Source organism: Macaca mulatta, chromosome 14 (genome assembly GCF_049350105.2).
Source record: "Macaca mulatta isolate MMU2019108-1 chromosome 14, T2T-MMU8v2.0, whole genome shotgun sequence".
NCBI lineage: Eukaryota > Metazoa > Chordata > Mammalia > Primates > Cercopithecidae > Macaca > Macaca mulatta.
This window is the reverse complement of record NC_133419.1, coordinates 13,556,005-13,575,471: the sequence shown is the minus strand read 5'-3', so window position 1 is coordinate 13,575,471 and position 19,467 is coordinate 13,556,005. Positions and strand designations below refer to the sequence as shown.

The 19,467-nt window shown below is 39.7% G+C and overlaps 1 protein-coding gene across 1 annotated transcript; it reads left to right on the top strand.

Moving 5' to 3' along the window:
• Window positions 1-2,792: 2,792 nt before the first annotated feature.
• On the top strand, window positions 2,793-18,156 carry MS4A1 (membrane spanning 4-domains A1). The gene is made up of 7 exons (XM_001086364.5): window positions 2,793-3,004; window positions 10,408-10,582; window positions 11,047-11,166; window positions 12,315-12,371; window positions 13,953-14,189; window positions 14,994-15,095; window positions 16,333-18,156. The coding sequence occupies exons 2-7, from the start codon at window positions 10,424-10,426 to the stop codon at window positions 16,549-16,551; spliced, it is 894 nt and encodes a 297-aa protein (XP_001086364.3). The 5' UTR covers window positions 2,793-3,004; window positions 10,408-10,423; the 3' UTR covers window positions 16,552-18,156.
• The last annotated feature ends 1,311 nt before the right edge of the window (window positions 18,157-19,467 follow it).

The window sequence follows — 19,467 nt, the reverse complement described above, 5'->3', positions numbered from 1 at the left end:
ACACGGGAGTACATCAGACATTTTTATATCTTAAAACGAATAATAATAAATGTTTTGCCATTTAAAGCTGTGTCACTTGAACAAATTAATCTTTGTGGGCTTAAAATTTTTATACTAGATTTCAATAATCATAATACCTACCTAATGGGTTCACTGTGAACCTTCAATGAAACGTGGAAAGTGAGTTTACCAGTGCCTGGAACTTAAAAATCACTTAGTAAATGGTAGCTTTTAAAATTTATCATTGAGATTTTCTTGCTCTAAACATCACTTATTTTACCATTTACCAGCTTTGCAACTTGGGAATGGCTTCCTCCATTTCCTGAACTTTAGTTTCCACAATTATAAAACAGAATCAATATTATATGTGGGGTAAGGTTTATATGTGGACAATTCTTGACATAAAAGTAATTATTTAATTAATAATACCTTCCTAGCTGTTCCAAATGTAAAGCAGTCCCTTAAAATAGAAAGAAGACCCTGTAAACTATAAAGTTCTTAAGTACTTTGATTTACATTTTCCTTAGTATGAATTATTTACAAGTGCAGCAATGGGATTTTCTGACCTGTAACCAAGTCCTATTTGCAATTAGATCTTTAGCCTCACCTCTGACAAGCCCTATGTCTCCTTTACCAATTCTCTGACACCAAAACCCTCCAACAGCAGATAATTCTGGGTGCCAGGGCCTTGCAGAGCAGTTGGGAACATGGCATAATGTTACTTCTTAATTTTGGAGAGCCTGGGGACAATCGCCTGGGTGAAAGAAACAGCCAAACAGAACTATTCTTTCTCAGGATTGCCAGGGACACGGCAATCCCAAAAACTGACCCTGCTTTCAAGGGACAAGGAGACAATGGCTGATTAAGGCAAGGACACAAATAATCATCATGTAGCATACAGTTTTCACACAGAGGGCAATGATGAAAAAAATTGGAGTGCTAGGACGTGCAGAGAGTAAAAAGGAAATTCACGTCAGGAAAATTCAAACTGAATAAAAGTTGGCACACTTTTATGTAGACTTTAAGATTGTCTTTTGGAAGCAAGGTTACTAGGTAATGAAAATAGGCTTAATTCAAAGAGAAATATTTTACATATGTTATCAACCTAATAAAATATTCTCACGCCTTGGGGGAAGAGTGATGGTGATACACCAAACAAGGTGCTACTGACAAATCCAAATTGTAGTGAGAATTTCAACACACTCAGGCACTAAAATGTTGATCATTCAAATCAGCAAAGGCAAGTAAATGTTTATGTATTCATAAAATTCAAGTTCAAGTTTATTTGGGAAGAATCATACATAGAGCCACCTAAGTTATCTTGCTGGCCACAAAGTAGCAAACAACCTGAGACTGACTAGGGAAATACAGGGCTCAAACAGAGAAAAGGAGGCAAAAGACCAGGTTGTGCAGCCACAACTCAAGTCCCTTGGCTGCCATACATTTGCCAAGTCCTGACCCTGTTCCCATGCCAACTAAAATGAAGGCACATGCCTCTAATCACCCCACCCATCCAGGACTCAAACCTCAAATCATCCACAACTCAGACCCTAGGTAACTGTCCTCCCATCACCAACCACTCAAGCATTTCAGCAGATATGCATAGACCCTCAATTAGAATGTTAAATGGATGATGGATCTTCTGTTCCCACTCTCCTTCACTCTACAGCATTTCTGAGAGGTGACTGCATGGCTTTTTGAGTATTCTTGAAGAAGTAAATTCTCTATTCAAATGGTAGCCAGTTCCCCTAATGAACCGCTCCAATGATTTTTTTTTTAAAGTGGCATCTTTTTAAATATCACACCACAATCAGCCTTCCCAGAACTACTTCTTCCCAGTGGATCTAATCCTATGGTTCCAAACTATTTTAAATTTAAAAAGAGAGGCAGAAAGAGAAAGAGAGAAGAGATGTAAAAGAGAGACAGGAATGAACCTCGAATTAGGCAACAGAGCTGCCCACCATATTTCATCCTTTTAGATTAAACGAACAAATAATTACCTAACTATAGCTCTGTATCTCTAATAAAATGAAGCAATGAACAAGAAAATAAAAATGTAATTAAAAATTCCACATATGAACATAAAAGTTGAATACTGTAGGGGGAGAGAGAGGACAATATCTTTGGGCAAAACTCTGATTCACATCCCAAATATTTAGACTCTCCTGACACCACCAACTTCTTCCATTTCCCTACTTGATCTAGCACTGGGCTTGATGACCCTGTGGCTCCAGACTAGACTAAAAAGAGAGGGGACACAAGGGAACTTGACAGATGGAAGAAAAAGGTGGGTTCAGAGGTGAAAGTGCTATTTCAATTTACATCTCCAAATATGGAGGCTAATTCTTGCTTTGAGTGGCTGGGTACATGTACTACGGCACTGAAGTATACTTTTAGGCCATTTCTGCTAAATCTGACACAAGATATATACATAGTTCATTAGAAACCTAAGTGTGAGCAAATGAGGACAATATTTGAGGACCCCTAAGTATAGTGCTCCCAAGTGTACAGCCTCAGTGATTCTTGAATCTCTGCATGGATGCCTCCTCCCCACCTACTCAGCCCTAAAAGTGAAGCAAGAAGGTGAAATCCAGTGCTAACAGTCCATCTTTGGCCAACTTCTAGACTCTTTCTTGTCCTTAGGGACCCGCCATCCACACCTGCTTATAGGGTGGGGGCTGCAGAAGTTCTTCTAATTAAGGTCACATGAGCATGCCAGGCAGTCCCCTGGGGTCTTTTTCAAGAAGTGAAACCTGGTAAGGCAGAAACTTTTTCTGCACCTCCTTCAGCTATGGTAAGTGTTAAACCAAAGTAATTGGAGCGAAGCCCAAGGTAGCGGAAGCTACTGATTTCCTGTCACCTGGTATCTATCAGCGATTTCATCCTCAGGCCTGGACTACCTCACTCACCCTCCCAGTGTGCTTGAGAAACGAGCTGCACCCACTGAACTCTGCAGCCGGCATCCAAATCAGCCCTTGAGATTTGAGGCCTCGGAGACTCACAGGTAAGGCATCAATTTGTTTTCTTTACATGACTTAAAGGAGGTGATGGATAAGGTGTAGAATGGTTTTGAAAACTGGAGGTTCTTGGTCTTCATTCTAGAGTTTCCCTAGTCAGACTTCCTAAAAGTTCTATTACTTAAGGAGGGGTGATGATATCAAGGCTTGCTGCCCACTCACTCCTCTAACCACTCTCCCTCTCAACAATTACCCTATGCAGTCAACTGTGAAATCATTCCACAAAAGTAGTAGATTGCAGCATAGAGATTAAATCATGGTTTCTAAACCATTGGGTTCAAACTGGAGCTCTACCACTTACAAGCCATATAACCTTGGGCAAATCGCTAAACCTCTAAAGGCTCAACTTCCTCATCTATAAAATGGGGTCAATGGTAATACCCACTATATTGTGAAAATTAGAACTAAAATCCTGCATCCCTTAGGACTTCCCAATACCAAATGAGAAAATAAACAGTCATAGCCATAATGAAAAAAAACTCCATTCCTCTTCCTTTAAATGCTTTTGTCTACATTAAATGTAAATATACCTAGAAGTACAGGTGGCTTTACAGGCTAACATTTTCTGGAGGGGATTTGTGGACATCAAGTTGAGCACGAAATCCTGCCTCAAATCTATCACATGGAAAACCAAGAGCGAGAGGGGCCACTGCAGGTGGGAGGTAGCTCTAATGAAGGAAAACAAGGATTAATTTTAATCATGCTATTACTGTTTTCTGAATCCAGTATATAAGTGACTCCCTGTTTCCCATAAAATGGCTTAGTCTCACTGAGAATCTGGTGGAAAGAAATGTTTAATCCAGCATTGTGAGCATTTGTGTGTGTGCGTTTTGTTTGTTTGTTTGTGTTTTAGTGGAGACAAGGTTTCTCCATGTTGGTCAAGCTGGTCTCTAGCTCCTGACCTCAGGGTATTCGACTGCCTCAGCTTCCCAAAGTGCTGGGATTACAGGCGTGAGCCACTGTGCCTGGCCATTGTGAGCATTTGTAAAGCTTCCCTGAGGAAGTAGCTGAGTTTGATGTTCAGCTTAACATTACTGAACTCATAGGACATAGAAAACAGGTTCCCTCTGCAAGTCTAGTAGGACACAGGATTCTCCGAAGAAAGTAGTTGGTGTCTAGTAAGGAAAGCAAAGAGCTAGGAGCTCTGAAGAATTCCTTGCAAACAGGCAAGGAGAGCAGGAACGCCCTCAGGTGATGAGCATATCTAATGCAGAGTTTGATTGAAGGCAAAGAGGGAGGGAGAAGGAACACTTCAAAGTTGAGAAGGTTCAAGAAAGAAGGTAGAGGACATGTGTAGACCGGTGGCTCTGGTGGCGAGAGTGGGCTATGAGCTTGGGAAGTCATACACGGCTGAATTCCAAAGGCCTGGAGGGGTCAGATGAAGGGTTTCGCCAGCAGGTAATGACAGGCCAGCAAAGGAGTTCAGGCTCAGGAAGAGCATCACTCAAAGCAGTGACTGGGAGCTTGATGTAGTGGCCTTGTGGACAATGGATTGGAAAAGAGAAAGACTGAAGGCAGAAAAGCATGAATGGAAATGAGAAACTCACAGGTTACTCTGGATATAGAAAACAGACCCACATGCAAAATGTGTTGCATAGGTAGAAATGGTATGACTTGGCCACTGACTGACGAATAGCCAAGATGAAGATGGACTGAGAGATGATGGAGCTAAAGTGAAATGTGGTCCCAACTATCTAAACCTTGGTGGCAGGAGAAACAAATAAAACAATCTGAGACATGAGGCCTGAGGGAAGACCACTGACTTTACAGCACAGTCCTCAAAGATAAGTTTCAGTTTCAGTGACCAGCGGAAACTGGTTGCGAAGCATTGAGAAGTGAGTGGGTGGAGAGGAGGTAGGGGAAGAGAGTGGGTAGCAAAGCTTTGAAGAAGCTGCGGTGAAGAAAAAGGGAGCCTGGGCAGTGGCCAAGAACATTGCTAGATTAAAAGAAGAAAGCTTTGGGATTCAGGGGCACCGCAGTACATTTTAGTCATTAAAGGAGTATTTAGCACCTTAGCAAATGCAAATTATCTCATTTTCTCAAAATGATACTTTGAAATGGGGAAGGCAACTATTACCCTAAACTTACGGAGACCACAAGAGGAGCAAGCAAGAGAGCTGAGATTAACTGTCTGCTACATATTGCCAGAAATTGGGAGAGTGAAGGTGCAAAGCAGAAATAATTTCTTGGAAGGGCTAACAGCTTGGTTGGACTGAGATGGGCTGAAAAGCACTAAGGGAAGGGAAGCAAGAGCATTCTTCCTCGGAGATAAGTGCACAGGAGGCCAGAAGGAATAAAAATGCAAAGCAATTTTGAGTGGAAAAGAATGAAGGTGAGGTAACAAAAGTGAGGTAGTTTTAGGCTGGGTGTGGTGGTTCACGCCTGTAATCCCAGCACTTTGGGAGGCTGAGGTGGGTGGATCCCGAGGTCAGGAGATTGAGACCATCCTGGCTAACATGGTGAAACCCTGTCTCTACTAAAAATACAAAAAATTAGTCGGGCTTGGTGGTGGCCGCCTGTAGTCCTAGCTACTTGGGAGGCTGAGGCAGGAGAATGATGTGAACCTGGGAGGCGGAGCTTGCAGGGAGCCAAGATCGCCTCACTGCACTCCAGTCTGGGCAACAGAGCTAGACTCCGTCTAAAAAAAAAAAAAAAGTGAGGCAGTTTTAAATTTCTCAGTATATGATGGTACGAGTGGACTTAAAAGTCTATTCAAACCAAAACTCATAAAGGCTGTGAGATCTTCTTCAGTGGATGGACATGAAAACAGGAGTGCCTTTAAAAATAAAAAAACAGGCCTGGCGCAGTGGCTCACGCTTGTAATCTCAGCACTTTGGGAAGCCAAGGTGGGCGGATCACAAGGTCAGCAGATCAAGACCATCCTGGCTAACACGGTGAAACTCCATCTCTATTAAAAATACAAAACATTAGCCGGGCGTGGTGGTGGGCACCTGTAGTCCCAGCCACTCGGGAGGCTGAGGCAGGAGGATGGCGTGAACCCAGGAGGCGGAGGTTGCAGTGAGGCCAGATCGCACGACTGCACTCCAGCCTGGGCGACAGAGCGAGACTCCATCTCAAAAATAAATAAATAAATAAATAAAATAAAATAAAAATAAAAAAATATTTGCAGGAGTTAGTGTGAGTAATTAAATGGGGTACTGACTGATCACCTGAGTCTTGATTTTAACATTCATGCTGATTTGGACACCAGCAAATGTAAAATTTTATTGTTATCCTATTTTGGCTAATGTGGTCCATAACCCCTACTAATCTACCAACTAGTCTTTGAGCATAGCTGTGCATTGGGCACTAAGTCATTGTGAACAATTTATTTTAATGATAAGGCAAAACTGCGAGAATCTACAATCTCCATAGGAGTATGTGGGCTAGTTTTATGTATTTATTAATTCTCATGGAACGAAAGTTTTTCATTACAGAGTCAGCCCACAATGCCATAAATCAATTAATATATTTACCTCTTATATATATGAGATATATATATATATATATCTCATCTCACATATATGATATATATCTCATCTCACATATATGATATATATCTCATCTCATATATATGAGATATATATCTCATCTCATATATATGAGATATATATCTCATCTCATATATATGAGATATATATCTCATCTCATATATATGAGATATATATCTCATCTCATATATATGAGATATATATCTCATCTCATATATATGAGATATATATCTCATCTCATATATATGAGATATATATCTCATCTCATATATATGAGATATATATCTCTCAATATATATATCTCATCTCATATATATATGACAGAGAGATAGTTTCCACAAAAAACAAAAAACAGAGAAAGAACTCATGTGTTTGTTTATAAACTATTTTATACAAATATTTAAGTCTTGTAGAAATATAGCTGCCATCGTGAGATACCATTTTAACAGAGAAATAAAATATCACACACACACACACACATAAACACACACACACACATAAACACACACACACACACATAAACACACACACACACACAGCTCTTGTGGTCATTATTGCCATTAGTCACAACAGGCACAGCCCAAGTAGAATTGGCTTACAAAAAAGGTTTTTCTCACCAACAATACAGACACAGCTTTAATCAAGCAGTTGATTAATAAAATGAAATTAAAACAACGGTAGTCCAATCATCTCCTTCAGTTCAAATAATTGATGACTTTTGCACTTTAAGTAATCTTCACTAAAGTTATCCCCTAGGGCGGAGTGTAGTGACTCCCAGCTCATTCTATACTTGCCATACGACCTTCAGAGGTCTGAACCTCCATTTCCTCATCTGCAGAAAGTAGTCAAAATGCCTACTTAGGAAGGTGTTGAGTGAGTTGGCAATACCATATACAATATCCCTAGTATGCAGTAGGTGCTCAGTAAACAACTATAATTATCTGGACTAGCCTATGGTACAGCAGAAAAAGCATCAACGTCAGAGCCATGGTGACTGCCTTCTAGCTTGGCTCTGATACTAACTGTGAGGTCTTTACCAAGGCACATTCTATACCCAGACTGCAGTTTCCTCATTTGTGAAATGAACAGAATGGTTTCTGAGGTTTGGACTAGCTCTAGAAATCCTACCTAGTGACCAGTATGCAAACTCTTTAGTGGGCTATATTGAAATATTCCTTTTTGTTAGAGGTCAAAGCAGATCCCCGGGATCGTGTGGCATCTGGCTATCTAGGGCAGGGGCAAAATCAAGTGAGAAACAACCAAAGTTTCTTCTCTTCCCCCTAGCCCATGCGCCAGACAGATAATAATTTTCAATCGATTTATAGTCATTCAAATAGTGCATATACTGGAAGGAGAAAAGAGGGGTTCATAAGGGAAAGGCTGAATTCCTCTTTCTCACAGAAGACAAAGCAGCCTGGTACCCTGGACGCCTCATTTGAGAGATCCAAGTCTTCATTTTAAATCTTTATGATGAAGATTTATCTGGGCGTGGTGGCTCACGGTTGTAATCCTAGCACTTTGGGAGGTGGAGGCGGGCAGATTGCTTGAGTCCAGGAGTTCAAGACCAGCCTGGGCAACATGGAAAGACCCCATCTCTAAAAAACATATAAAAATTAGCTGAGTATGGCGGTGGTTGCCTGTGGTCCCAGCTACTCCAGAGGCTGAGGCAGAAGGATCCCCTGAGCCCAGGAGATAGAGGCTGCAGTGAGCTGTGATCATGCCACTGCACTGCAGCCTGGGCGACAGAGAGAGGCCCTGTCATGAAAACAAACAAACAAACAAATAAATATTTACTAATTTTGTAACTTGGAACAAGTAACCTAACTTCTCCGTGCCCTTGTTTCCTCTTCTATAAAACGCAGGTGATGATTCACTCCTTGCCTATTCTATAAGACTGAGTCTATAAGACTCAGATGAGATGCCATGAATCAAATTTGCTTCTAGCTGTAAAGTAGGTATAAATGTGAGTGACAGTAGTCAGCTGCCTGTTTTACATCACATCTGCAGCTACTCAGCTCTGATTGACTTCAGTAAGATATACTTCAGCCTGTGGTCTAATGGCTGGGATGTGGCGCTGGCTTCAGTAAGATATGTCACCTGAATAGACAGTCTTGATTTCCAATACATCTTACGTGACTTACAATCAGTAAAGACAAGAGCAACGATGTGTCCTCAAAAGAGGGATTTTCAGATTCCAGGAAAGACCCAATCAAGTCCACATAAGCTCTTAACATAAACAACTGAATACTAAGGAAACCCAAGATGAAGATTGAACAGAATCTTAAAATATCTGAGCTGGAAAGGGCATTATTAATTGCCTTCTCACTTCAGAAATGAATAAATCATGAAAACTGATAAATAGCATTTACTACACTCTCCGTCTGTCCTAGGCACAATTACATATGTTAACTTATTCATGTCTTACATCTCAGAGAGGGGTACTGTTCTCATTTTACAGAAGGATAAAATAGAAACTAATGCTCAGTAAAGTACAAAGAAGAACAAGAATAGCAACAAAAATAACTATTTATTCCAACATGGGTTCTTTGCATACATTCATTTCTTCGATAATATTTATTAAGAAGTAACTAAATCCAAGAATTATTTTAGATACTGAACAAGACAGAACAAAATCTCAACTTTGATGGCACTTCCATTCTGTGGGGGAAGAGATAGATAATAAGCAAATAAATAAATAAGGTAATTTCCTACAGTGATCAATGCCGTAAAGCAAATAAGATAGGATTTTGTAAAAGACAGCAAATAGGAGTACGTGTTATAGGTTGAGGGTTCAAGGTAGGCTCCTCTAGGAGCTGACATTTGAGCTACACCTGAACCAAAAGACACTAGCCATGCACAGACCATGAGCCCAGTTAAGTGTTATAGCAGCCCATGAGATAAGAATTATTATTACTTCCATTTTACAGTTGAACCTGAGGCCCAGCGAATTTAAAGAACTTGCCCAATACATCAGAACAAATAGAGGAATCACTATTGAAACCTAGGCAATCCGACTCAGGAGGCCACAGTCTTACATACCGCATTAGAAAGCCCTATAGAGCCTTTTTTTTTTTCTTTGAGATAGAGTCTGGCTCTGTTGCCCGGGCTGTAATGCAGTGGCATGATCTCAGCTAACTGCAACCTCTGCCTCCTGGGTTCAAGCAATACACCTGCCTTAGCCTCCTGAGTAGCTGGGATTACAAGTGCACACCAACACACCTGGCTAATTTTTGTATTTGTAGTAGAGATGGGGTTTTGCCATGTTAGCCAGGTTGGTCTCAAACTCCTGACCTCAGGTGATCCGCCTGCCTTGGCCTCCCAAAGTGCTGGGATTACAGGCGCAAGCCACCATGCCCGACCTAGAGAGCCTTCTTGATGTGACTTGCACAAGGTGGCAGAGTTAGAGATAGAAGGAGGCCTGGAATCGACCCCTCCTGCTTCTACAGATAGTCCTCACCGTACTCTGCAATGTTGCCTCTGGCCCATCATAATGCACAAAGGCAGATAAGCAAAAGGACAAGGACAAGTCCATTGAAAATACATTTTCCAGTATTAAAGCACAAGAAAAGCATCCAAGAATAAGAAACAAAGAGGACATGCAGTCATATATGCAAGGTGTTCTCTACAAAGATAAAGTATGCCCCAAACCCAGTTGCCAAGATCACTGGCAGGGACTCCTGGGCCCACATGCTCTTCCTAAACAACCCCTCCATCTCCTTTCTCACAACTCAGCAGTAGGCCTTGCTTAAGATCCAAGGTCACTCGGAAGAGGCCATGTCTACCCTCAATGACACTCATAGAGGAAATGCTGAGAGAAGCATTCAGATGCATGACACAAGGTAAGATTGCCAAAAATCTTGTTCTTGCTCTCCTCACTTTGTTATTTGTTTTATTTTTAGGAGTTTTGAGAGTAAAATGACAACACCCAGAAATTCAGTAAATGGGACTTTCCCAGCAGAGCCAATGAAAGGCCCTATTGCTATGCAACCTGGTCCAAAACCACTCCTCAGGAGGATGTCTTCACTGGTGGGTCCCACGCAAAGCTTCTTCATGAGGGAATCTAAGGCTTTGGGGGTAAGTCCGTTGCCTTCCATCCCAAGTCATAGGGATTTTCTGGCTGACAGAAGCTGATGCTGTAGGCCACATACAGAATTCAATCCAACCTGAAGAATTGGGACCCAACCTGGTGTGTTCTTTATGTCTAACACAGCGGGCCAAATCAGGTGCATCAGATAAGTCACCGCCTAGATAACCTCTGGGTGATCTTATGTCACCTTTTGGTTTTGGGGTTTGTATATTCAGGGGTCCCCCATCCCAGTCCATTGCCAGAATCCCAGGCATACCTGCTCCCTGGAAATAACCCATGTGGTTGAGGAAACAGATTTGAACAAGAAAAAGACAAAATTCTTGGCACCTCCACTGCTTCCTTTAGGCATTCCTCACAGCTCCAAGTCAGGAGTCAGGGCTTCCAACCTTGTCTTTGCCTGCTAGCAGTGATGATTTCGGCTCATCCATTGCTGCCTCTGTTCTCTCCCCAGGCTGTCCAGATTATGAATGGGCTCTTCCACATTGCCCTGGGGGGTCTTCTGATGATCCCAGCAGGGATCTATGCACCCATCTGTGTGACTGTGTGGTACCCTCTGTGGGGAGGCATTATGGTGAGTAAAAGAATAACAGCCATTTGGGAAATGAGGCAGACAAAAATGTTAAAAGTCTCCACAGGGATATGCCAGACTATTTCTGTGTTGAGGGAAATATTATTGGGTTAAACTAATTAAGAAGACAGGTTGACCAAATTGAGTATAAATCCCATGGTTGAGAGTCAGTGTTCCGGTTTCATGTGAATTCAGAGAAGGGGGCCCTGCATGGATCTCACAGGGACTGTCCAAAGCAAGAACACTCCAAAGTCAGTTCTGGTGGGGAGGGTGGCCCTAGACTTTTAGACTAGATAGCAAGATGTTTTGGAAAGCAAGAGGGAGCAGGAGCATCCACTTCTTCCCATCTACTCCTTCTTGCTTACAATTCTGTTTAGTTGCTATGGTACCTGGTGAAATTTGTCCCATCACAAATCAGTCTTATTTTGCTTATCAACAGAGCAGCACTCTTTTGGCTGTTTTATGTACATGTTTTCCAAATCTGTAACCCTGTCTGGGTGTGGCACATAGGACAGTGATGTTTATTTCCCCATGACACTTTTCATAGTTGCCACTGTAAGTCCAGGATTAAAATTTTCCAAACAAGTAGAGATGGGTTAGAACAAGAGTTTCCTCCATTCTACAGCCTGAACGTGAGAAAAGGAAGATGAAAAATAGTCATCATCACTTCCTGTAACAGCCAGTGTTTTAATGGAGTGCCTGTGCCGTTCAGGTCAAGTATTTCTTTCTGCATCAATTCACTCTTCAGAGGTCATCAGAGTCATTTATGTCACTGTGAACCCCCAAAGGGCAGTTCCACAAGTTAAAAACAAAGAAAAACTAAAAATAAAACTTTTAAATTCATGGTATGAGTATTAATTGATGAGGAAATAGGAATTCTGTCTCTTTGGTCTTATTATATTCCTAGTCACAGATCCCCAGATGATTGAGTAAAAGGCATGAATTTAGTGTCACTGAGCCTGAATAAAGGAGAACTATGACGGCCGAAAAATGAATAAAAGTGACAAAAATGGGTGGATGGTTGTGTGAAAGTTGCTGAAAGTGTAGGCTTCTTTCTGACCAGTTATCAATGCTAAAAAGTAATCTCCCTCTCTCCTCTTTCTCCTGCCTTGCCCACCCCTCTCCACCTCCCCCACCTCTCTTTTTTACAGTATATTATTTCCGGATCACTCCTGGCAGCAACGGAGAAAAACTCCAGGAAGTGTTTGGCAAGTAACCATATGTCCTTCTTTCCCACGTGTCAGAGAAGTACCTATTTTTTCAGTTAAAAACTGAGGCCCTTAAAAAGCCAAGGTATCACAGCCTCTCAGCCCTAAAAAGCAAAGACCTTCCACATGTTCTTGTGATTTTATTCATGAAAAAACTTAGAAGTGAGGTCTATCTGAAGTTTGTTCATGGGAACAGAACTAAAAGCAGATCCATGAAAACCATACCTAGAGTCTTATGAATGTTAAATGCTGTGTGAAAATAATAGACCTTTCTGAAAGTCCTATCATTTCTCCCAGATCACCCTTTAGGAAAATTATCTGATCAATGTCATGATTGATTCAAATTCTAGCTAAGCTATTTTTTGGCCATAACATTGAACAAGTCAGTTTACCTCTATGTACCTCTGAGTTTTCACCTAGAAAGGAAGGGTAACAGTCCTTGCTACCATGTGACGTCACAATGGAGCTGAAAGGCAGTAGAGTGTGTGATGGTGCTTCAGAGGCTATACGGTGCTACACTGCAGTCTTGCCCATAAAACCCCTAGCGACTCATCCACATCCAGAGGAAACTGGCCTGCAGAGATGCTGATGCTGTATGGATGAAAAAAGTTTACCAGCAAGTTTGCTCCCAAAAAATTCCACCCCCAACACTGTCTCTTACTAAACTGAGTCACTTTCATAATCAACAAGGGAATGGGTGGATTGAGATGGTTCCTCTCTTAAAGTGGCCTGAAAAACTCAGTTTTGGGGGAAAAACGTTTTACGACATCAAATTATTCTCCAGATACAGCCAGACCTACTGACTTGCCATGTGTAGGTCGTAGAGCCAGGAATGAAATATGTGCAGCATAAAATAATAATCAATAATCTCATATCATTATGGTACTTGTTACTTATATTTTCCTGTTTCAACCTTTTATCATCTTTGCAAGGTAGAACGTTCACACTGATGTTCTCGCACTTATGCTACCCAGAGACATCAGCCCTAATTGTATTTTGGAAGATAGCTAACTGGGGCTGATCGCAGCCCATGGCAGCAGGGATAGGTGTTGTTACTGTTGTTGCTTCTGCTCTTTTAATTTCCATTTATTTGATAGTACAGATCTAGAGGGTTCTAGCTGAACCTTCCCAACCTAGACTTCACAATACCATCCCACTAAAGTGTGATACAAGAACCGTCTTCTCTCTCTTCCCTCTACCTATTTATGAAGGCATATAATAAACTGGATAATATTTATCTTCACCTATTCAACAAATATTTATTGAATGCCTATTAGGATGGTGGCAGTGGCAGTGAAGGAAGTGCAAGGATACAAGATATAGATTCAAGGGTTACTCTTAGAAATTTTGCTTTGTAAAACAGATGGATGGTGAATGAGATAGGGAAGACTGAGAAAAGAACAGGATAGAGACATGATTTTATTTTATAGAGACAAGGACGTTAAAAACAACCAAGAGAACTTCAGTATATTTAGTTGTAGTTGCTTTGTGAGTCAGGGGAGTAGCATTTGGAATTCCCTCCCAGACTATGTTTTCCAAAGGGAAATCAAACCCAATTAATAATCTGTGTCTCCATTTCAGGTCAAAGGAAAAATCATAATGAATTCATTGAGCCTCTTTGCTGCCATTTCTGGAATGATTCTTTCAATCATGGACATACTTAATATTAAAATTTCCCATTTTTTAAAAATGGAGAGTCTGAATTTTATTAGAGTTCACACACCATATATTAACATATACAACTGTGAACCAGCTAATCCCTCTGAGAAAAACTCTCCATCTACTCAATACTGTTACAGCATACAATCTCTGTTCCTGGTAAGTGTGAAACTGGATTGCTCTCCAGGGCAGAAGGATGACTGGTTTATTAAGATCATGAATTCTGGATTCATCCAGACCACCTGAGTTTGCTAGTTATTGTCTATGTAGCTGTGGGCAAGAATTTTAACCACACTCTGCCTCAACTTCTTCAACTGTAAAATGGGGATGGTAACACTATTTATCTAATAGGGTTGTTCTGAGTAGTAAGTAAGTTAATATATACAAAACATTTAGAACAGTGTTTGGTACCTAGAAGTGCTACATAAGCATTGGCTTTAACATCAATTATTGTTAACATCATTAGTGGCATTAATATTTATCATTATATTGACTAAGATGAGCACAGAAGAAATACCTAAGATGTTATGAATGTCTTTTGCCCAAGGACTTTTAAACATAGAGTTTGAAAGAGATTTTTTAAAAAATGCATACCCCAAGGATGAAGAGGTCTCCTCGGCATGATTCCATACCAACTAAGACTGAATGCAATTTAATTTGAGACTCATTACTTATTCTTTCCTATATAGAATTGATTCTTCAACTGATTATTCATACCTTACTTTCTATCAGCAATACACATTAACCATCTGTTGTGTGCTGAAAGATGCTGAAAGATGTGTTTAGAGTTAGGGTTATAAAGACGCTGTCTCCTGTACTAGCAGTTCTCACAGCTAGTCATTACTTGTCTAAAGAATTGACCTCTTAATCATTCAATTATAGTCAACAATAACTTATTGAATATCAACAATGTTCTTTGTGTCATTATTACATTTTTACCTTCATTCTTCTGTTGTTTTTCAGGGCATTTTGTCAGTGATGCTGATCTTTGCCTTCTTCCAGGAACTTGTAATAGCTGGCATCGTTGAGAATGAATGGAGAAGAACATGCTCCAGACCCAAATCTGTAAGTAGTAGCCCCTCTGGCCACAACCTCCCTCTAGAAAATCCACATCCACAAAGGATCATTTATGGAGAATGTAATCTGATGAGTCGTTGAAACTAGGAGCTTGATTTAAAAAAAAAAAAAAAAAAAAAAAAGGTCATGGCATGTTTCTAGAAAGCGAATAATATCAATAGTAAGGAACGATGTCTTGAAATTTGAAATAAGTCTGTAGTTAGAGCCCACAGTTCTACATTCTGTGCATCGTCGTCTTCTTCTTTTTTTTTTTTTTTTTTTTTTTGAGACAGAGTCTCACTTTGTCACCCAGGCTGGAGTGCAATGGTGCGAGCTCGGCTCACTGCAACCTCCACCTCGTGGGTTCAGGTGATTCTCCTGCCTCACCCTCTCAAGTAGCTGGGATTACAGGAACCCACCATCATGCCAGGATAATTTTTGTATTTTTGTAGAGACGGGGGGTTCACCATGTTGGCCAGGCCGGTCTTGAACTCCCGACCTCAGGTGATCCCCCTGCTTCAGCCTCCCAAAGTGCTGGGATTGCAGGCATGAGCCACCGTGCTCCGCCTCTGTGCATCTTCTTCTTAACCTTCCCTGCTGCTTGACTTCAGGCTTCCATCCTGATTTTGTGATTCCATATTCAGCGTGTAAAAGCAAGATGGTTGAAGGTTGAAGGCTGACTAAAGTCACTAGTTCTTTGGTTTCATTTTTCAGTATTCCCCTCTTCCCTACTTTTCACCTAATTCCTCTTCCAAGACAATAGGTTAAAGGGCTCCACAAATGGAAATAAAAAGAGACCAATAATAGATATATTACTAACTGCTTCAGAACCAGACTGTTAGATTAAGAATAGAATTTAGAAATCATCACTAATTACTTCATTTTGCATTTAAAGAAAAATAGTATCAAAGAGGGAAAATTCTTCTCCCAGAGTTATATTCATGAAAGGCAAATCAGAACAACAATCTAAACTCCTCTATTACTGCAACGTTCTTTTCCCAATACCACGTGGTCATTCCAGGCACTATGGTAAATGTCTGCTGCCCTTGAAGATTTACTCAGACTTGAGTTTTAATAAGTGATTTGATAAGGATTTAAGCACCTGCAAAATAAATCCTGGCATTTAAAGGCATATAATAATAAGTAGCATAAAAACCAGGAGCTATTTGATAAATGTTTGTAGAGATTGTTGACAAAAGTGTCAATGGTAAAAGTAAAGAATAGTTTGTTTAATTTTGTGTTTTAGAGCGTAGTTCTCCTGTCAGCTGAAGAAAAAAAAGAACAAGTCATTGAAATAAAAGAAGAAGTGGTTGGGCTAACTGAAACATCTTCCCAACCAAAGAATGAAGAAGACATTGAAATTATTCCAATCCAAGAAGAGGAAGAAAAAGAAACAGAGACAAACTTTCCAGAACCTCCCCAAGATCAGGAATCTTCACCAATAGAAAATGACAGCTCTCCTTAAATGATTTCTTCTATTTTCTGTTTCCTTTTTTAAACATTAGTGTTCATAGCTTCCAAGAGACACGCTGACTTTCATTTCTTGAGGTACTCTGCACATACCCACCACATCTCTATCTGGCATTTGCATGGAGTGACCATAGCCCCTTCTCTCTTACACTGAATGTAGAGAATGTAGCCATTGTAGCAGCTTGTGTTGTCATGATTCTTCTTTTGAGCAACTTTCTTACATTGAAGAAAGGCAGAATGAGTGCTTCAGAATGTGATTTCCTACTAACCTGTTCCTTGGATAGGCTTTTTAGTATGGTTGTTTTGGTTTTTTTTTTTTTTTCATTTTCTCCATCAGCAACCAGAGAGACTGCACCTGATGGTAAAGATATATGACTACTTCACAACATTCCTAAACTATCTTTTTTTTTTTTTTCCCACATCTATGCTTTTGGTGGAGTCCCTTTGGCATCACTGTTTTAAGGATGATTAAAAAAATAACAACTAGGGACAATACAGAACCTATTCCATTTATCTTTCTACAGGGCTGACATTGCGGCACGTTCTTAGAGTTACCACACCCCATGAGGGAAGCTCTAAATGGCCAACACTCATCTGTTTTTGTAAAAACAGCATAGCTAATACATGGACATGTCTCTGCCTTAACTCTTCCTGACTCCCACTCTAGGCTATTGTTTGCATGTCTACCTACTTTTAGCCTTTATGCAAGAAAAGAAAAAAATGACCATAGAAAATGCCACAATGAGGTGCCCAAATTTCAAATAATAATCAACATTTCATTGTATTTATAATTTCCAGATGACAAAGTATTTCATCAAATAACTTCATCTGATGTTCCATGATCAAGAAAACATCCCTCTCTCTATTTTACAAGTAATTCAAAGAGGTCAAATAACTTGTAAACAAGAAAAGGTAACTTATCAACAGTCATAACTAGTAATTACGAGAGCCTTGTTTCATAACGAGGTCTTCTTACTCAAATCCTGTGATGTTTGAGATAACCAAATTGTCTCTCCAATGTCTGCATAAACTGTGAGAGCCAAGTCAACAGCTTTTATCAAGAACTTACCCTCTGATCAGCACTAAACAAGCACTGAGAGACACAGAGGGTCAGAGTCAGATTTTACCTATGGGGATAAAAAGACTCAGACTTCTACCACATTTGGAAAACTACTTGCATCATAAATATATAATTAACTGGTAGTTTATATAAAGCAGACACTAAGTGCTATAGACATTCTCAGAATATCCTACTCGGAAACAATGTAATTAAAATGCCAAATCTGAGTCAATAGCTGCCTTACTTTTCAATTCAGATATATTAGTACCTTACTTAGAAATAATGTTAACCTAGGGTGAGGTCACTATAATCTGTAGTCTATTATTTGGACATTTGCTACATGATGAGTGCTGCCAGATTGTGGCAGGTAAAGAGACAATGTAATTTGCACTCCCTGTGATATTTCTACATTTTTAGAGACCACTAGTGGAAGACATTCCTCAAAATTAGAAAAAAAAGGAGATAGAACATTTCTGTCTATGTAAAGTTCTCAAAATTCGTTCTAAATTAATAAAACTATCTTTGTGCTCTTTTCTGCAACAGATGATTCCAACATGGGTGTTTGTCTATTCTTCTTTACTCTTGAAACATTAGACCATGGGAAGCTCTTACAGCCTTGAGTTCATATTTACAAAACCCCAATCTAGGTTTGAACTGTGAGGTGTCAGGTCATCAAATATTCATGTCTATATAGTCTTACACAGGTTCCCAAAGACAATGTTCATGGGATAGGTCATTGATAATGGATTCCTTACTCCCAGAACTCCAGATGACTGAAATATATGAGAGAAGTAGGATAGGGCATGGTAGGGGCAGGCCTGAGAAAAAAAAATGAAAGTCAGAAATCTTTAAAAAAAATACAAGATGTTATTTCTATCTTATTTTTTTCTCCATTTCTGAAATATATATGACAATTCCTCTCCAAACCCATGGTTTCTCCAAGAATTTTGAGTCATTTGTACAACCTCAAATAATTAGTTTTGGCTGACCTCACATAAGTTCTTAAAATAGGGGACATCTTTAATGTCTGCTATTAAAGAAGAATGAAAATTCCTATGACCTTCTCTCCGATGATCCCTTTGGCAATATAGAGTCAAATAATAGCATTGGCCAATAGTAAACATGCTTTGCCAAGAAGTGGAAGATATATTCTCCAGTCTTAGTTTTTCCTCTCAATTTGTATTTTCGTAAAAATAATATTATATCCACAAAGGAAATAAGCTTTGAAAACCCAATTGCACTCATTGACTAGGAGGCTGACATAACTTCTTTTCATTTTCTTCTGGTTGTCTTATAATCTTTGTTTATAATAAGGTGATAAACCATCCCAGTTTGTCTGAATCTGAGGGATTTTTCTGGGATACAAGATTTTCAACGTTAAAACCAAGATAGTCCCAGGCAAACAGGATGGTTGATTATCCTACTTCATAGTAATAGATAAGTTTACTCAGTTACAACCACTGCATAATATTTGCTTTTTACATGTAACAGCATATCATAGATTTTTCCTTATGGATATATAATTTCATAAACATCACTTAATTTCAATTTAGGATTTCATGAATCAATATAAATTTACCATTCCTCTATTATTGGATATGTAGGGTATTTTCTTTCTTTTTACACATCACTTTTGGAGCACAGAAACGATGAGCAAGATACATGTTTCCTCTTATTATTCAAAATGTAGCTTTACATTTAAAGTCTTGTCAATGTCGACCAGTAGGAAGTACTAGCACCTGTTAAAACCCAGAAAATTTATTTTTAATTTCACTTTGACAAGAGAATAGTCAAAGATTCAAAACACAGAAATAGTTACTTCAGATTCATTTAGTATGAGTTCATTTAAGA